Genomic DNA, 17,243 nt, shown 5'->3' with positions numbered 1-17,243 from the left:
GACGTCCAGATCACTTGCTGCTGACTCCATCTCAGCCTCGCATGAATCCACTGATACCCCATCGTAGGTCTCATGTTATCTGTAATGCCATCGGACATGGGGACTGGATAGTAGCTCTTGCTCACCCAAGGTCGACAAACTGGGAGGTACTCCCAGCTCCATAGTTGTAACAGGTGTAAGAAGCCTGAAATAGATCACTTCTTCTTTGACCGCTGGGTTGCAGCACATAATCCTCTATACGTAGCAGCCAGCACAACCGATCTCCAACTATAATATATCAGCTCATAAGGACGTAATGCAAGCTGACGTGCTAACCATATAATATGAGGGAGGATATAATCGTCTGTCATGTTGCAGAACATGATGCCTCCCAGCAGGATGTACAAGTACATCTCATAATACTGCATAACTGTAGTCTCATCCGCATCCTGTGGGCATGGACCAAACTGTAGCATGCCATGAATCCAGGACATGGAGAGGCCAACATCATTCATGTCATATTGCACACCAAACCTACAAAATACAAAGGGCCACTGAAGCATGAATAGCATTATATCATATGAAGTGCATTACGTAACAAATAATTACCTGCCATGAACGTAACTCTTCCACTGCTCCTTTGTTGGTAGCGAAACTACTAACGGGGTGCCCCTGATCGGTAGTCCGGTCAGTATAGCCACATCCCTCAATGCGACTTAGGACGCCACCAGTCCACAAGAGCTGTGAGTAGTGACGCCTTAATTGACGGGAGAGGTGTCATGCCACTACCAACCATGGAAGCTCTGATCATCATGAGAGCAAACGGTAGTAGTCCTACTCGTGCGAATGGCTCATGGAATCGAGAGTCTAACTCCTTAATCGTTTGCACACTCCTGGCACGCAACGGAACCAACTGCAAAGGTATCCAATACAGGTACTGAGTAAGCAACTAATTATCGTGGCAATTCAAAAGCACATATAATTGCTGTACCTGCTACCTTGTGAAAATCATCCCCCCTATGATTCTCGTCGTACCGCAGCTAAAGAAGCTTGGGAAGACGATCGTGAGCCATGATAACGATTTCGAGCTTTATGGTTCAATAATAAAACAGCATAAGATAACAGATATTATGTGAATAACAATGATGCTAGTACCACACAGTATATTACATGAACATGTATGTGATGCTAGTATCATACAACAACTAAATTGCAATAACTCTAATACAATACAATTCGATTGTGACTTGATAGTTTATTGCCAGGTGAGGCAAGTCCTCCTATCATTGCTAGGTTATTTGCAAATTTTGCACTTGCGTAGACCGTCAACAGCATCTAATGCATCTATGTCACCTTGCAGCCTCGTGGCTCTAGGCCTTTCAGGATCTGTGCATTATGCTCGGGGATAAGGTATCCACTTAGGCCCCTCGATCGCTTTTGTAGTTGCTTCCGATGTTGAAGGAATGTATCTTTAGAAGTCATGTGCTCCTCAATGTATTGACCGTGAAGTACGGTGATACATACTGTGATCCGTCATTGCTACTCATGTCCCTGCAAGCGGCGAAGACATGGGAGCACGAGATATGGTGCAGTTTTGGCTTATTGCATATGCACTTTACCTCGTGAGGCCCAACTTGACATTATCGCAAGGTGTCTCCCACGCTATACCCTGAATCATACTTGTGGCGGCACATGACCTTTAATCCATTGTTGGCCAGGTCATAGATTCTGGTCCGATGAAAGTGTGCCTTGTTACTCCTTCTGGATATGATTTCCTCCACCTTAGGTGTGAACCGCGTGCTGCACTCCATAGCAGCTATACCACTGTCTCGAAGTAGTCTGCCTTTCTATAGAATGCGAGCTCAATGATGGCACACAACGGGAGGCCCCGTACACCCTTTAGAATATTCTTGAACGTCTCTGGTATGTTCATTGTCATGATGATGCATCTAACATGGGAGACAATAATTTTAGAAGGGATATTTGTATAAGAAAGGATAAAATACGATAATTAAAATGTTATGTGATAACCTGGCATTGTGAATGTCATGGATTAGGGTCCAACGCTCCGTCAGCTTTTCCGTTATCCACTGGCTAAACATAGCACGTGAATGGCTAACATTAGTTTGGCCCTCACCATTTTGCCTCCGCAGATGGTCCTCCTGTGCTTCCTGCTCTGCCATCATATTGCGAGTGGTCTTATTTAACTCTCTCCATATCTCGTTGAACTTCGCCTAATGGTTTTGAAGACACAACCATTTGAACCTCTTTACAAGAGCATTGTTGTGGTACCTTGTATATAGATTCGCGCTCAAGTGTCGCATGCATCACCTTCTCTCAACATCAGGTCATGCAATGGAGTAGTTTGTGATGTCATGTAGCACATCTAACACATGTAGAAGGCCCTTGTTGCGGTCTGAGATGATGCAAACACATTCCCCATTAGTCACTACATGTGTCCTCACCAAGGTGAGGAACTACAACTAACTATTATTATTCTCACTGTCAACCATTGCAAACGTGAGAGGAATGATCTAATTGTTTGCATCCGCCACTATCGCTGTCATAAGGTTACCATGGTATTTGTCGCTTAGAAATGTGGCATCCACACATACAACCGACTTGTAATGTCTGAAAGCTTTGATGCACTGTCCAAAGGACCATAAAAACCTAATAAGGTATTGGTCAGTGGCTTTGTATGACCCATCCTCTAACTTGATCGGCTCATCCACCATGGCCCACTGAGTCCCTGGATTCGTTATGGTAATCTTTTGTAGCAGCCTCGGAGCATATTGTAAGACTCTTCAAAGCTTCCAAACAGCATCTTCAACGCTTCTGCTTCGCTCGCCACACGGTGTTAATTGGTCAGCATACTCGTCTTAGTCTGCACCTCCTTCATAATGGATTTTGACAACAAACATATGTTCGTGCCAACAAGAGTGATGAGGAGTTGGGCTATGAACCTCGCATCAACAGCGTGGCTCACATTCCTAATAGCCTCTTCACCACATATATGTGGGGTGTGTCTACTGAGTACAAAATAGTTCTCATATTTTAGCTTATGTGCTCGTATGAAGTAAGGACAATTCGGGTGCTTGATATACCTGACCTCATACTTCGTAGGGTTAGACTGAGTGCACTTGTGATCCCTTCTTGTGATTACAATATAATTGTTGTAGGATTAAGATAGATGACTAGAGGGGGTGAATAGACGCCTTACAAATTTCTTGCAAAATAGATAGTGTACTCTTTATCCACCCAACACACCTCAAGAAGAAATCACCACAAAGAGCAACGCAGCAGAAATTCAGGCTCAACCCAAAAGTTCTGATTCAAAAACCAAATTTGAAAATCCAACAAAAGGTGGGTCTCATGGTTGGAATCTAACCCTAGGTTCCACAGAAAACCAATCCATGGCTCAACCCCACACAAAAATTAGATCTTTAGAAGAAACACCAAAAACTCAAGGAGATGATCACCGGATGAAGAAAGCCTCCAAGTTAATGGATTAGAGGCAAAGAAATTTAATAACCAATTATATACTTTTATACACGAATTTTATGCCTCTAGCAACTAGAAGATTAACTCCAATAAGGTGGAAAAATTCAGCTCAAGCACGAAAATGAAAATCGCAACCAAGATCGAAAACTTGCAAAAAAAAAATAAGGGAACCAATAGAGGGAAACTAGGAGGGGAATTCAAGCATATGCAAAAATATAAACTTCATTACTCAAAGATGTCAACTCTATTTTAGACAAATTACAAAGATTTTTCTCTCAAAACTCACACCTATTACATAAGCTAAGCACTCATCCTTCCTCTCCTCTAAAACCCTAGCACTAGACTCTCAAATGGGTGGTGCAAGGGGATCAAGTGGTTGGTTCAAACTCTATCATAGCTCCACCCCTTTATTTATAGGCTTAGAAAATTTAACCCCTAATTTTTCTAGCTTGTTACCAAAATACCCTTTTCTTGTAGTAGACTCCTACCTTCAGGACTTAGCTTCGTCTCGACGCAAGCTTCGCGATAGTGCCATATACTCCTCCAGTCCTCCCATGGTTTTTAGGCCCAACCGTGAAACCCTCTGCACGCTTCTCAAATCGTGACTCACCACTTACTTACACCTTAAGCAAGCGCTCTGATGTCGACATATGTACTCCGTCTTGCGATCTTGACCACCGACAAGTCTCTCCCACTCCCGATCCCTCCAGCCGCCTTGTCACTTGCACTGGCATCCCTTTTGCTTGACTTTGTCAACACACCATCTTCATCCTCCGTTTCATGCTTTGCTTGACCTCCACCTGTATAGCTAGGATCACCCTTGACTCCGTCCAGCCTCCTTGATCGTTCGTCACTAAGCACTCACTTAGCTTCGATCACCCGCCGTCGACCGTCAAGTTGTATCCATCACCCGCACACCCCATGAGACAAGCAAACACATTTCTTCAAATCTAACTCTAGTTAGTCCATAATCAAAATGCTTAAACCAAGCTTAAACAATCCAAAACTTGACAAACTAAATCGATAACCTTGTCAATCACTCATCACACATAAACCAATGCACATTTCAAGTTGGTTTCTCAGTTGCTAATAAAGTGGATGATCTCCTCCCTGTTACGAAACCGTTGTCCAACATGGATATCGCTATTTTGGTATCCCTAGTTAGATAGGGTGTTATACTCAACGACGACACAATTCAGCAACCCAACACCATAAAAGCACTAAATCGGCGGCACTGGGTCATTATTGTCAGCACTTTCTTCCTCCCTGCTACCACCTACTTCATCATCCATACATCTTGCATCTACCTCAGAAGAGTCCACTCCAGCTCTCTTTGTATCGGAACTGCCCTCCCCGATATGTCATCCCTCCTCTTCATGCATCACATGCTGGCATGATCCTTCCACGCTAGTCACTGTATCACCTTGTACCAGTCATGACAATATGTTTATGTACACCCCCATTTCAAAGTTCTCCTCTAATGCCTTGCACGAGTACAAAGCCTATGTCTTGCTCCTTCTCATCTTGAATAACGTATGGACAACGATCGAGCTATTTGGAACAAGCCGTGGCTATACACCCTTTAGAACAACATTATAGGATGTTGGTTCACACGTAAAAGGCTCGTAACATATGATTTCAGACCATCTAGATCAATAGGTAGCTCAATCATACTCTCTATATGCTAGCAGTTCTGAAGTGATACGAGCCTCCCGTGCAAAATAGTGGGACATTCTCAATATAAATATGGATAGTCATAGCATATCTGCTAAACAAACGTTATAATAAAATAACTACTTACATATATATACGATACACAACTACTTACTCTAATTACTATACTTACTCTAAGTATTAATTACATACATAATCTAAATACTCTAATTTATCTACTTGATATAATTTATCAAATGTAATTGAACGGATTAAATAATCTACTTACTCTAATTACTATTACTAATCTAAGTCTTAATTACATAAATAATCTATATACTCTAATTTATCAACTTAATATAATTTATCAAATGTAATTGAACAGATTAAATAATCTACTTACTATAATTATTACTAATCTAAGCATTAGTTACCTACATAATCTAAGTAATTACTATAACTAATATCACGCTTATACTCCTTCTCTTCCCGCGCTGCTGCTCCTGCTCTCTTGAGCTCATCGCCTGAGCTCCGTTGCTCGCCTCTGAGCTCCTTGCCTCTGCTTCTCACCTGAGCTCCGCTGCTCGTCTCTGCTGCTCCTTCTCACTCCTCACTTTATAGCGGACAGGACGTGACACAATTAACACAAAATCCATCACCACTCAAACCGGTCACGCTGAAAGCACCTATGGCATCAAAGTGACCAACCGACGTGACGTGACGCGACCATGAGGTGATGCGATGCGACCGCACGACAATCCTGGCCGTATTCAGCATATGAGGTGCCGAAAATGGCAGGGCCGACCTATATTCGACACATCGTGTACCAAAAAACGGTTTTTGGTAAATAAGGTGCCGAATACGTATGCTAAAATTGTAAATACAATAATATGCTATCTATTTTGATAAATACGATCGTATATATTATCTACTTTTTGGATTTTTACCTTTAACATTTGACACATGCAGATTGGTGCTGCAACTTGTGGTTGCCTGTTGATAGGGAATGAGTAAGAGCACCTGGCGTGGCGTGCCCTTTGTGGAAGCAAGCTGCCAGATTCATGTTCATGTTGCCTGCCTAGTGCCGTTTGCTGGACGGAGGTTGAATGGATGGTTGCCCAGTAATCAGGGTTTCGGTCTGCAAACCTTTTACAATACAATATTAATTGTGTGTTCTTGCTGATGTTGCCAGTGATAGATTAGAGTCACAAAGTAGAAAACTCCCTTGTTTTTCTTCCTCTTCCTCTTCCTCTTCTATATAAAAAATTAGGGATAGGGCCTCAAGCCTAAGCCCCCTTCGCCCACCTGAATTCGCCCTGGCTGTTGCATGGAAAAAAGATAACAAAACTGGTCTGCGTCCTGTTCTGCAACATTTTTGTGTTCAACCATCGGTCGATCTGCTATTGGAAAGCAGGAACCAGCAGATGAGCTGGTTTTATTTACCTGTTTGATTCAGAAGTTAACTAATCACTGAAATTTGCTTACATGCACTAGGGCGATTAAGATTTTGCTTATTTCCTTCATCAGTTGGACTATTACTATGACCCAAGCGTTACAGTTCATCCCTGTTACTATCGACTACTTTAGCAGTCTACTATACAACATGCTCCCTGTTTTCCAAAAAACTATGAGCATCAACAAAGGGATTTAAGTCATTAACCAAAGAAACGACCAGCCGGTCAGCCACTGCCACGACACAATATACTACTAGTAAAAAATCCTTGTTCCTAGTCTAGTCAGCCAACACTTCTTCATCTCTACTCAAAACATATTTCTCATCGCCATCACCCCAAAACGTATTATTGGCTAGAATCTTCTTCCAGCAGCTCGTATTTCCCCCTCGTTTGTTTTTAGAATATACCTTTTTTCCAATTAATTCTTTCACTCGCTAGGTCTCGAAATCGATCCCATGACTATTCTTAGCAACTCGTGCTACTACCCCTAGGCTAGTACTTCTGGGTTGCAAATAGGTGACTATGTGAATATGGGTGAACGTGTGATAATAGTGGTGGTTAGGATTCTGGGTTGACGGTGGTGGTTTCACAACAAATTGATTTATCTGTTATAGGCTTAGAGTCATAGGGAGGGAGACTAGTATAGCGGAGAAGGCGGGCACAAGGGCAAAGCAACGAGGTGGTGGGGACACAACCAACCACGATGGCAGAGGATGGTCGCTGGACGATTCTAGGATAAGGGCGAGTGGCGACGGCCCGACAAAACTAAATTAGCGTGGCAGTGAGAAATCTAATGGTGGAAGCACCATCGAAGATGAGTGAAGAAGGATAGGAGGCGGGGGAGCGAGCCGACATTGAAAACAAGCACTAGAGCAGGTGCCTGAACAAAAGATAAAACGGGAAGTTGAAAAAACAACAGCGGCCGTCCGATGAACATCGAATGGATGAGGACGTTGGGATAAAAAGAAGTGCTATTTTCACATGCATGGAGTATATCATCACTCTATATATTTATGGACCGTAATCCTCTTGCAAGTTGCAACAAGTGCAATGCTCAAAGTAATCAGTAAGCAAAACAAAAGGAACAAGTCTTCTGGACTAGGGACTAATCGCCAGCTAAGGTGGCAAGAGATCAAATCTAGTAGAAACCCAAGCAAAATCCTCGTGACGAAGCGAGACGTGTCGAGCTCAGGATCCGATCATGCCGCGTCACGCTTTGATTTCCTACTGGTAAGGGCCGCCGAACGGTGCAAACGGCAGGTTCGGGTCGAGCTCGGGGTGAAGGTGGTAGAGCGAGGAGTCGAACCCAGCGGCGGAGAGGTCCGCCGTGGGGGCGGTCGCCCTGGAGACGACCTCGCCGAGCTCCGACTCCGGCCCGCGCATAAACACGCCCGTGCCGTAGTCGTACCTGCCTCCCGGGCAGTGCGGCGCAGAGAAGTAGCTTGACTCGGCCGGCGAGGAGAAGCGCGCCGCGGCGTCGTCCGGCGCCACGCCAGCGTGGAAAGGCACGGAGGGGAAGAAGAAGGAAGCGGGTGGCGCAGAGGCGGCGCCGTCGTCGTGGTCGTGACGCGGCCCCTCTGTGGTCTCCACCTTCAGGCAGTCCTTGAAGCCCGTGAGCAGCTCCATGCTCGGATCCTGCGGCTGCTGCTGCGGCGGCGGCGGCGGCGGCTGGCTGATGTCGTGCGCGGTCACCGCCGCGGCGGCCTGCCGCTGCTTCTGGTGGCAGGTGTGCGCGCCCTGGTACGTGACATCGAAGACACACATGTCGGAGTCCGAACGCTGCACCTGCTTCGTGGCGGGGCACCCCTGCGTGGCGCGGTAAGTGCACCGGTAGTAACCCCTGCAGGAACGGCAGCAGTATTTGTCAACGGAATAAATGGATGATTTGCCATTTAAAAGATGGACAATTTAATTATAGTATTACTTATATTAATGAAATATAAGATTATCTAAGTCATGATCGTAAGTTAGAATGACAAATAAGTAAAATCACTTCTTATCAGCATCAGGAACTAGAAAACGCTCAAATCACAACTTTCGCCACAGGAATTGAATGGTTTACCATGAAATTTTCGTAGAGTATTTTTCATATGCTGCGAAGAGGTCCCTATATGCGGAATTTTCTATAAAAAAATTATGCGCTCGAAATCTAATCAGTAGCAGTATTCGTCAGTGTCGGAAACTAAAGCCTCAAATAAGAACTTTCTCCACAAAAATTTCTGCAATTGTTTTTTGCTAGACTCATGTTTTGAAGAGGTCCCTATATGCAGAATCTCCTACAAAATATCACACACTCTATGTTCTAAAAATGGCATATCAATATATCATGACAAAAATTAAATCAATCATCAGGTTTACCTAGGATACTTGGCACCGAGTATGTCCTTCTGGCCGTACTTCCTCCAGCTGAACCCATCCTCAGGGGTGGCCTCCAAGTTTGCATCTGGCACTCGGAATTTGGCGGCCCATCTTGGCAGACCTTTCCTGTACTAACCAGGACCAGAGGTGACAGATGTTAAGGGCATGTTTAGTAGTGCTCTAACTTTAATTTTTTTTAAGTTAGATATTTTTTATTTTAGTAATTTATGAAGTTAAAAATATAGGTACATTAATGGTATTTTGCTGAGCTGTTTTATTTTTATTTTAGACTAAAATTAATAACTTAAATAGCTTTATTATAACATACAACCTCAAAATCTAAGGTGAAACTAGAAGTTAGAGCTCTGTCAAACAGAATCTAAAATTTTTACGATAACTTGCAAAATGCTGATATTTGACCGAGTGTTATGCGTCTATAATCACAAAATTCGTTTCTTTTTGACCAAACAACCATATCCTAAGACTGTGAGTACCATTCATTGATTTACTGTAGGACAATTCTCGTATTCCTTAAAAAAAAAAGACAATTCTCGTGCAGTTAGGTATCTTCCGAATACATATTTCAGGTTTACTAATGCAGCCATTGGTTTGAAAATTTCCTGCGTTCTTGAAAATAGTTTGAAAATTTCCCTGATTATAAAGTATACATGGAATAATCCTTACTTTCCAAATGTTTTCTTATGCTATTTACTACCTTTGAGCTGCGATGGTTGCCACACTTCCCACAGCTCAGCAGGGCGAACCGTTGAGCCGTGGTGCCAAACGAGGAAAACCGTTTGAGTTTGAAGTGAACGCACCTTCTCTTGCACACGCCTTGGCGCTCCTGCGCGTCCATCGCCGTCCCGACCGAGCTCTCGTCCGCCGACCGTGGCGAGTCGGAGCGGTCGGTGCCCCGCGACGACCCCGACGCGGCCTCGATGGCCTTCGCGACGGACACCGCCTTCCCGAGCGTGCACTGCAGCCGCCGCGCCGCGCCCCTGTAGTCGTACACCGCTCGGGACGGCGGGTCGTCGTCAGGCATCTCGCCGAGCTGCCTCGCCTGCTCCTCGCCCTCAGCCAGGATGCTCAGGAGCAAATGGATGCCCCCTTCTCCTGTAGTACCGTCCTGCATGGCTCGTACGTGCACTGGTGCACGAAAAGCTGCAGGATCTAGCTTAGCAACCTCGATCTGTGCTACAACCACACTGATTGGATACTCAGCAATCTCTTGTTCTGGGATCAGCTGGTTAATCAGTAATCCAGCAATCTCTGGTTCTTGGAGGTGACAGGCATGGTATGGCAATGGCAGATTTGAAGCGCGAGGCTAGCAGGCAGGAGCAACGGGAGGATCATGACAGGTTCAGAGAAAACAGAGGAGAAACAAAGTGAACTCTGATGACGCTTGATCTCTTCTTTCGACTTGCTTCAAGAATGAAGAAACCAGAGGCGAGAAGGATAGTAGTTATAGGCAGGTTTGCTAGGGATCGAGGGAGATGCGTGCGATGGCCATGATAGCAAGCTGGGTTTGGGCTGGCTGTACTTTTTGGCAACACTTGTGGTCTTCTGCATGTTGGTGAGAGGGAGCACGTTTGACCGGGGGAAACCGAGTGAATTTCGACGTATTTTTCTTTGCTTTGGGTCCTTGTCCGTCCATTGACCAGTCTTTGGTCAGACTCTTCATCGTACTGGAGGAGTAGAAGGAAATTGCTAGGTCCACTCGGTGGGGAAAGGCTTCGGCCGAAAAGTTTGTGGCATCTTTGTTAGTGGGGAAGAAATGAGTGGCGTGATGAGTCACTTTTCTTTTCGTAGTATCAGTTTCCTGAAAATCTCTTGCACTTTATTTTAGTCTAGGTGCAGTACTAGTATGAGAGCTGAATTTGCAAATTTGTTTAATATCTTTTCACCGTTATTTACTTCGAGTCAGATGGTTTGTTTAGACGGTAAAAACACAACGAGAAAAGCCTAATTTTGATTGCAGGAAACAGAAGAATATAAAATAGTTCTTGAAAGATTTTCTTCAAAAGATGAGGTATTTCTTGGAGTGTGAAGATCATGTTCATATGGATGAAGCACTCCAACATTTTTTTTCTTTCGGAATAGGTTGGAATTATATTAAAATTGAAAAAAAAAATTACATCCTCATATTACATAAAGATCTCTGAGAAATAATGAAATTAAAAGATTATACAATGAGGTCATCTTCTTCACCTCTGGTAATCTTCGCCATTCTTCACCTCTCACTGCAGTAGCTGAGCGAAGTAGAACATCAAAATCGGTGTCGGAACATTATACTAACTTTGACAAGGAACCATAACCTTTAGATAGCCGCAATAGTTCAGGCCTTGAATCCACTATGAAGATGAATACGAGACTCTGAACGAACATTGATAGTGTCCTTGTCAAAAGAGGTAAATGATCAAATCCGGTGCCACCTTCCACAGATTGATCGAATCCAATAGCCTAGAAACAAAATTTGTGACTACGGCGATGAAGCCATTGACCCAGAACAGTAACCCACACAAGGGGATGATGAAGTTCTTCAATCCTACTGCAAAGAGATGGAGAAAAGCTAACCTCCCACATGATTCACCGGAGTCGTTGCCGTCGATGACGTCCGTAGCATGGGATTCTGTAAGAGCATCTCTAAATAATAGCTAGGCATCAGTTTGAGCCGTCGTAGTTGAAGAAGAGGTGAAGGAATCCAATCTTACATGATCGTCGTACCATCACAACCACCTAAGGAACTCTAGTACACTGTACCTTTATCCAAAGAAAAACAAATCCTACTCAAAGATCTACAAGAAAGATGGGACACCGCTCTTCTCACCGTCGACGAGGTTGTCGGAGGTAGAGCAGGAGAGGGGCCTAGGGCAGGGCCGGCCCTGGAGGGGGGCAAGCAGGGCAGCCGCCCCGAGCCCTCAAAATACAATGGCCCTTTCTTATATTGTGTATTAGTGGTGTATGTACTTTGGTTATGATTAATTACTTTTACAAGCTTAGAAGGCTTTTCAAGTTAACTACTTTTTGGTTATAGTTGATATGGCAAACACTTCATTGAAAAATAGATTTGAAGAACTCCAAGCATTCAAAAGTATATTTAGGTTTTTACTGAGCTCGACAACCTTGAAGTCATTGGGTGATATTGAGCTGAAAGATTGTTGCACTAAATTTGCAAATACTCTCTCTAGATGGTTTGTATGATGTTGAGTTAAATGATCTAATGTATGAGTTAAGGATTATGCAATTGACTTTGCTAGATAGACTAATATCTTCAATGAAATGTTTTCAGTATGTCAAAGAAATAGATTGTTATCCAAATGTTTCTATTGCTTATCGAACCTTATTTACTTTGCATATGGTTGTGGCGTCAACTGAAATAATCTTTTCAAAATTGAAATTATTGAAGAACTATTTAAGGTACATAATATCTCAAGAAAGATTAAATGGCTCGACAACTTTATACATTGAGAAGAAATTATTAGATGTGATTGATATTGATATCATAATTAATGATTTCGCATTTAGAAATGTTAAAAGAAATGGTTTAAGATGATATCTAGAAAGTGTTTGAGGTTAACGTAGGTTTTTAATATACTTTAAGTTTTATCGAAAATATTTTTTAATATACCAAATATTATCAATACAATTTATATATTAATTAATTTTTTTATGTTTCAATTCAATGAGGTCTATTTTTAGTTTAGCTCCGGATCACAAAATCTGAGGACCAGCCCTTGCCTAAGGTGAGGGTGGTAGGGAAGCCTTATGCCAAGTCACCGATCGGTGATGTGCTTTTTCATCTGTAGCTTTCTTATCTCATCACGACGTACTCGAACATTTGTGTGCTTATAAAATGAGAAAATGAAGCTTAAGATAATACACTGAAAATTCAAAAAAGGTAAATGTGGTACTTTCCCAGTAAGGCACATACTTGATGCTCCTTTGAGTAGTATGCTTATTCTCACTGAGACAAGGACATGTTCTCTGATACTTCTGCGTTTCGTGTTGGCATGCATTCACTCACGAAGGATCGCTTGGAAAAGCTTGGTAAAACCTAGGAATATTCAAAACCTGGGCAGTGCTGAGACTGCTGACCGTTCAACCCTGCGATTTTAGTGGTCGAGATAGTCCAGAAAGAGGCTGAAGAGACCACAACAATATTGGCAGAGAGGTCAAGGACGAAGATTTGGAAGAGCTGGCATGGAATCTTCAAACCTGTTTCCGCGTATTAGACCAAGAGGAAGGGGAAGTGACAGTGACGCAAGTGTCAGAACCTGTGCTTACGCCGGTAAGCTGACCGAAGAAAAGAGGCAGACAGCCGCACAAGGAACAGAACCTGTGATTCCGTATAAACCACGGTGTAACACAAAGGCAGGAGTTTTACATGAAACAGTTCATTCCCCATGAGAAAACGCATGAGTTTTATAAGAAACAATTCAATTCTCGTGGGAATAGGAAATTTCCGCGCCTTCCTGATGTTGTGACTACCGACTCAGGCCAACTCAGGAGAGGAGTTATCCAGTGCTACAGTCCCCCGCAAAGTAATGCAGCACTGGAAATCGTTCTCCAGCAGTACCCATCCGGTGCTACAGTGCCACAAAATACTGCTACAGTGTTGCGGAGGTAGAATGAAGATGTATTTTGTCGGGAGTACTGTAGCAGTACATATCAATGTAGCGACGCTGTAGCAGTACTGTTTACAGTGACTGGTAGTGGGTCCAGAGGGGGGGACTGTAGCAGTCCTGCAGAAACACTGTAGCCACTCGGACCGCGTAACACCGTCCCATACTTAGCGCACTCGGATGCCACCTCATCTTCCAGCTCATCGTCAACCTCACCAGGACCAATCTAAACATGTTTCACCTCATGCATCAGAATGGTTTGCATTTTATTTAAACACTAATGTTTCCTTCTTGCTGAACAATACAGTCCCTCTAACTAGAAATGAATAATAATTCAGACTTTAACATATCATCCCTCCACTCCAAGCATAAGAAATGCCTCACAGACTTAAGCAGTGTTGGGATCATCCAAGGACTCGCGCAGTTAAAACAGACATACAGTTCAACAAGATAACTACATGAGTATTTTGTCAAGACTTCTTTTAGGAAGACTTTTTACCAAGATAAGTATATATCAATCATGTAGGATCAAATACTTATTATTTTCTGATTTATCAATTTTGTTCACCATGATATCGAGTGAACACTGTATGCCAAAACTGGGTAATAAAGTTGTTCCAGAACCAGCTTCGATCATGCTAATCAGGTTTCATGACCATAGCGTACTGTTCAAATTTATTACTAATCAGATGAAGAGTATTGCAGTGCCATAGTCAAAGTCCTACAGAGAACTCACTATACACTCAACTAACTTCCTGAGGAGTTTGACCACAAAGTATGTTTGGATCTATTAAATAAGTTGAACTAGAACTCCAAAATGCATTCACTTCATTCTGTGTAAAGAAAAATGACTAGAAAACTATGTAATTCAGAAACCTGCAAGGCCTGAAATTCAGCATTTCTAGGCATGTATTAACCAACATTATCACATAGAATGGAGTGAATGCTTGAGTCAGAAGCTAATGAACCCAGCAATTCATGAAGTTAAACAATTTTCCATTATCTTTTTTTAACCGAATCTTGAATTGCAAACTTACCGCACATTCAACAAGGTGAAGGTAAGGGCTTATGATACAATAGAGTATTGTTAACTATGCACAGCAGATCAATAACAGCAGCGGGCAGACAGTAGTTAGGGTGACAGATAAATTATGCAGTGAACAAATTCCTTTTCAGAAATTTTCATAACAATTCTGACTTCTGAGCATATAAATAGACCAGCACACATTGTACAACTCATCGACTAATCCAAATCCTTGCAAAGCATTACCCATGATCATATTAGCTGATCGTTCATGGAAAATTGCAGACGTTGACAAGATGCAGATTTTGATTATAAGATGCCACGCTCTTATCGTACAGATCCTGGAGAGGCATTTACCATGTTACGAAGCAGCAAAACTCGTGTCGGCAGGCCGTCAAAGTTGACAGATTTTGGCTTCTTTTCCAGCCTGGAATTGTTCTCATCAACTATAACCCCTCCCCTCCCATCGGTCTTCTTAGCGACTAGAGGTGCGGTGATTCCTTGCTCCTGCTTGCCGAGCCCCTGGCCTTCCTTCCACCCCATCTTGGCCATCATCCTCTGAGCGGCGGTCATCTGGCCGCCAGCGCCCACGCCCAACCCAGCGGAAGAGGAGCTCCCGATGGCGAACCCATCCCCGTGAGGCGGGGACGAGGGGATCGTCTGAGCAGAAGAGCCGCCGCTCATCGCCGCCCTCCTCTTCCACGCCTCCTCGCCGGATATGTTGAGGGAGGAGGCCCTGGACTGGTAGTCCATCTCCTCGCGCTCGCGCTCCTCCCTCTCCCGCTGCTCGCGCTCCTTCGCCCTCTCCTGCTCCTCGCGCCGCCGCCGCTCGAGATCCTTGCTCAGCTCGGCCTCCTTGGCCCGCCGGAGCTTGTACTTGCGGTAGTCCTCGTAGTCGTTGGGCCTGGCGGGGTCGTACTCCTCGAGCACGGTGGACTGTACCGCGACGAATGCGGGCTGGAAGGAGGCGGCAGGGGCGGGTACGGGTGCGGCGGCCTCGATGGTGGGAGCGGAGGCGGCCTTGGGCGGCCGCGAGTGCTGGTTCCGGAGGAGGGACGGGGGAGGAGCGAAGGTGGAGGCGGGCTTGCGGAGGGTGGGCGGTGCCATCTTGGTGGCGCTGGACCAGACGGCGGCGGTGGAGGCCTTTTCGTCGTCGCCGGCAGACGATGGCGGCGGCAGGTCGCCGTACAGGCCGCCGAACATCTTGCCGTAGGGTTTGGCTGCTTTCGTGGGGAGAGAGATGCGCGCGTGATGTGATTTGGGGAAGAAGACGAGGAGCTCTGATTTGCTGAAGGAAACTGGGGCTTTGTGCGATGGTCCAGTTTTTGCAGGGGGCGTGCTGCAAAATGGGCCTCATGTGGGGGGTGAGAGCAATTATAATCCGATCCCTAGGATTTGGATCGTACGGCTCGGATTGAACTGCAGAAACGGGCCTCATGTTGGGGCAGAAGAGAGAATCTGAATTATCCGGGCAAAGGGTGCCTAATGTGTTTGGTTACATGAGTTCTTAGGTGGATACGTATAATTTTAATAAGAAATATATTTATTTGCTTATATTCACTCTTTTAGTCTGATTCGACGAATGTAAATATATATCTTCAATCTAGTCCGGTGGATACATGCTCTACATTTGTTCAGTAGGCGAGCTCACTATCAGTAACACAAAATTATCTCATACGAGCAACCAATCATACTCTTAACTCCTGCATCTGTTTATGTGGTATCAGGTTCGATCAACCAAACAGAAACTCAGCTCAACTTATCCAGACAGACACAACCAACTAAACACTCTTTTTTCAACAAATATAACCCCACTTAGCCAGACTATACGATACAGCTATCCGAGGAACCAAACACTCCTTATTCACCTTGCTGTTTGCAAGTAGATGAGGCAATTTTACAGCTTGATGGTGCTAACCCAATGAGATCTCTCATTCACTACTTGGGGGGGGGGGGTGGCATGGATACGGTCTCCAATTCAAATACCTCGATGTCTACATTACATAGTGGTTAGAGTTTTACTAACTTTTGGGTAGCACATATGTAAGGATAGCATCTATTTTGGGCAATTTCCACATTGACTGGTATAAGTGACTGTCACTGTTTTGACATTTCGATGTTCCAATCCGAAGCTTCTTCTTTTTCAATGTTCCAATAAGAAGCTTCTATTTCTAGAATACCATCTTCCAATCAAACGTCCGTTGTAGCTTATTTTCTAGAAGGCTACACGATTGATAGAAAATATCAAACAGTATTGGCTCCAAAAAAATTCTAAAAATCCCTTATATGACTGGCATGTACACAACACATGAATGTGTTTGGGCACTGATCTATAGACCGGGCAACCGAAGGTATGATCATCGAACGAAAGCCATGGCACGAAAAAATGGTTCGTATATACTGTTTACCATGAATTTAGATGTAAAAAAATAGCGTTTCAAGATAGTGGTACGTGAACTTGTAAACCTGCAGCATAGCAGCAGTTGCCGGTGAGTAAGATTCACAGTAAATTGTTTCAAAATTGAAAAGCAATGATCTAAGAAACAAAGTCATTTACCCCATTCAACCGTACTTTCGAACGTATGAAATATATCTTATATGACTGACATGTACACAACACATGAACGTGATATTATTCCATACAAACCACCA

General features: G+C 43.9%; 2 protein-coding genes across 2 annotated transcripts; both read right to left on the bottom strand.

The window, feature by feature from the left end:
* Window positions 1–7,580: 7,580 nt before the first annotated feature.
* On the bottom strand, window positions 7,581–10,433 carry LOC133926282 (transcription factor WRKY19-like). Its single transcript, XM_062372127.1, has 3 exons — window positions 9,764–10,433; window positions 8,946–9,071; window positions 7,581–8,427 (listed from the first exon to the last, which is right to left on the bottom strand). The coding sequence occupies exons 1-3, from the start codon at window positions 10,075–10,077 to the stop codon at window positions 7,812–7,814; spliced, it is 1,056 nt and encodes a 351-aa protein (XP_062228111.1). The 5' UTR covers window positions 10,078–10,433; the 3' UTR covers window positions 7,581–7,811.
* Window positions 10,434–13,613: 3,180 nt separating this feature from the next.
* On the bottom strand, window positions 13,614–16,055 carry LOC133927519 (DNA-damage-repair/toleration protein DRT111, chloroplastic-like). The gene is made up of 2 exons (XM_062373996.1): window positions 14,949–16,055; window positions 13,614–13,793 (listed from the first exon to the last, which is right to left on the bottom strand). The coding sequence occupies exons 1-2, from the start codon at window positions 15,792–15,794 to the stop codon at window positions 13,614–13,616; spliced, it is 1,026 nt and encodes a 341-aa protein (XP_062229980.1). The 5' UTR covers window positions 15,795–16,055.
* Between the last annotated feature and the right edge of the window lie 1,188 nt (window positions 16,056–17,243).

Source organism: Phragmites australis, chromosome 8 (genome assembly GCF_958298935.1).
Source record: "Phragmites australis chromosome 8, lpPhrAust1.1, whole genome shotgun sequence".
Classification (NCBI taxonomy): Eukaryota; Viridiplantae; Streptophyta; class Magnoliopsida; order Poales; family Poaceae; genus Phragmites; species Phragmites australis.
The sequence above is the reverse complement of the archived record's forward strand: the minus strand, read 5'-3'. Positions and strand labels throughout refer to the sequence as shown.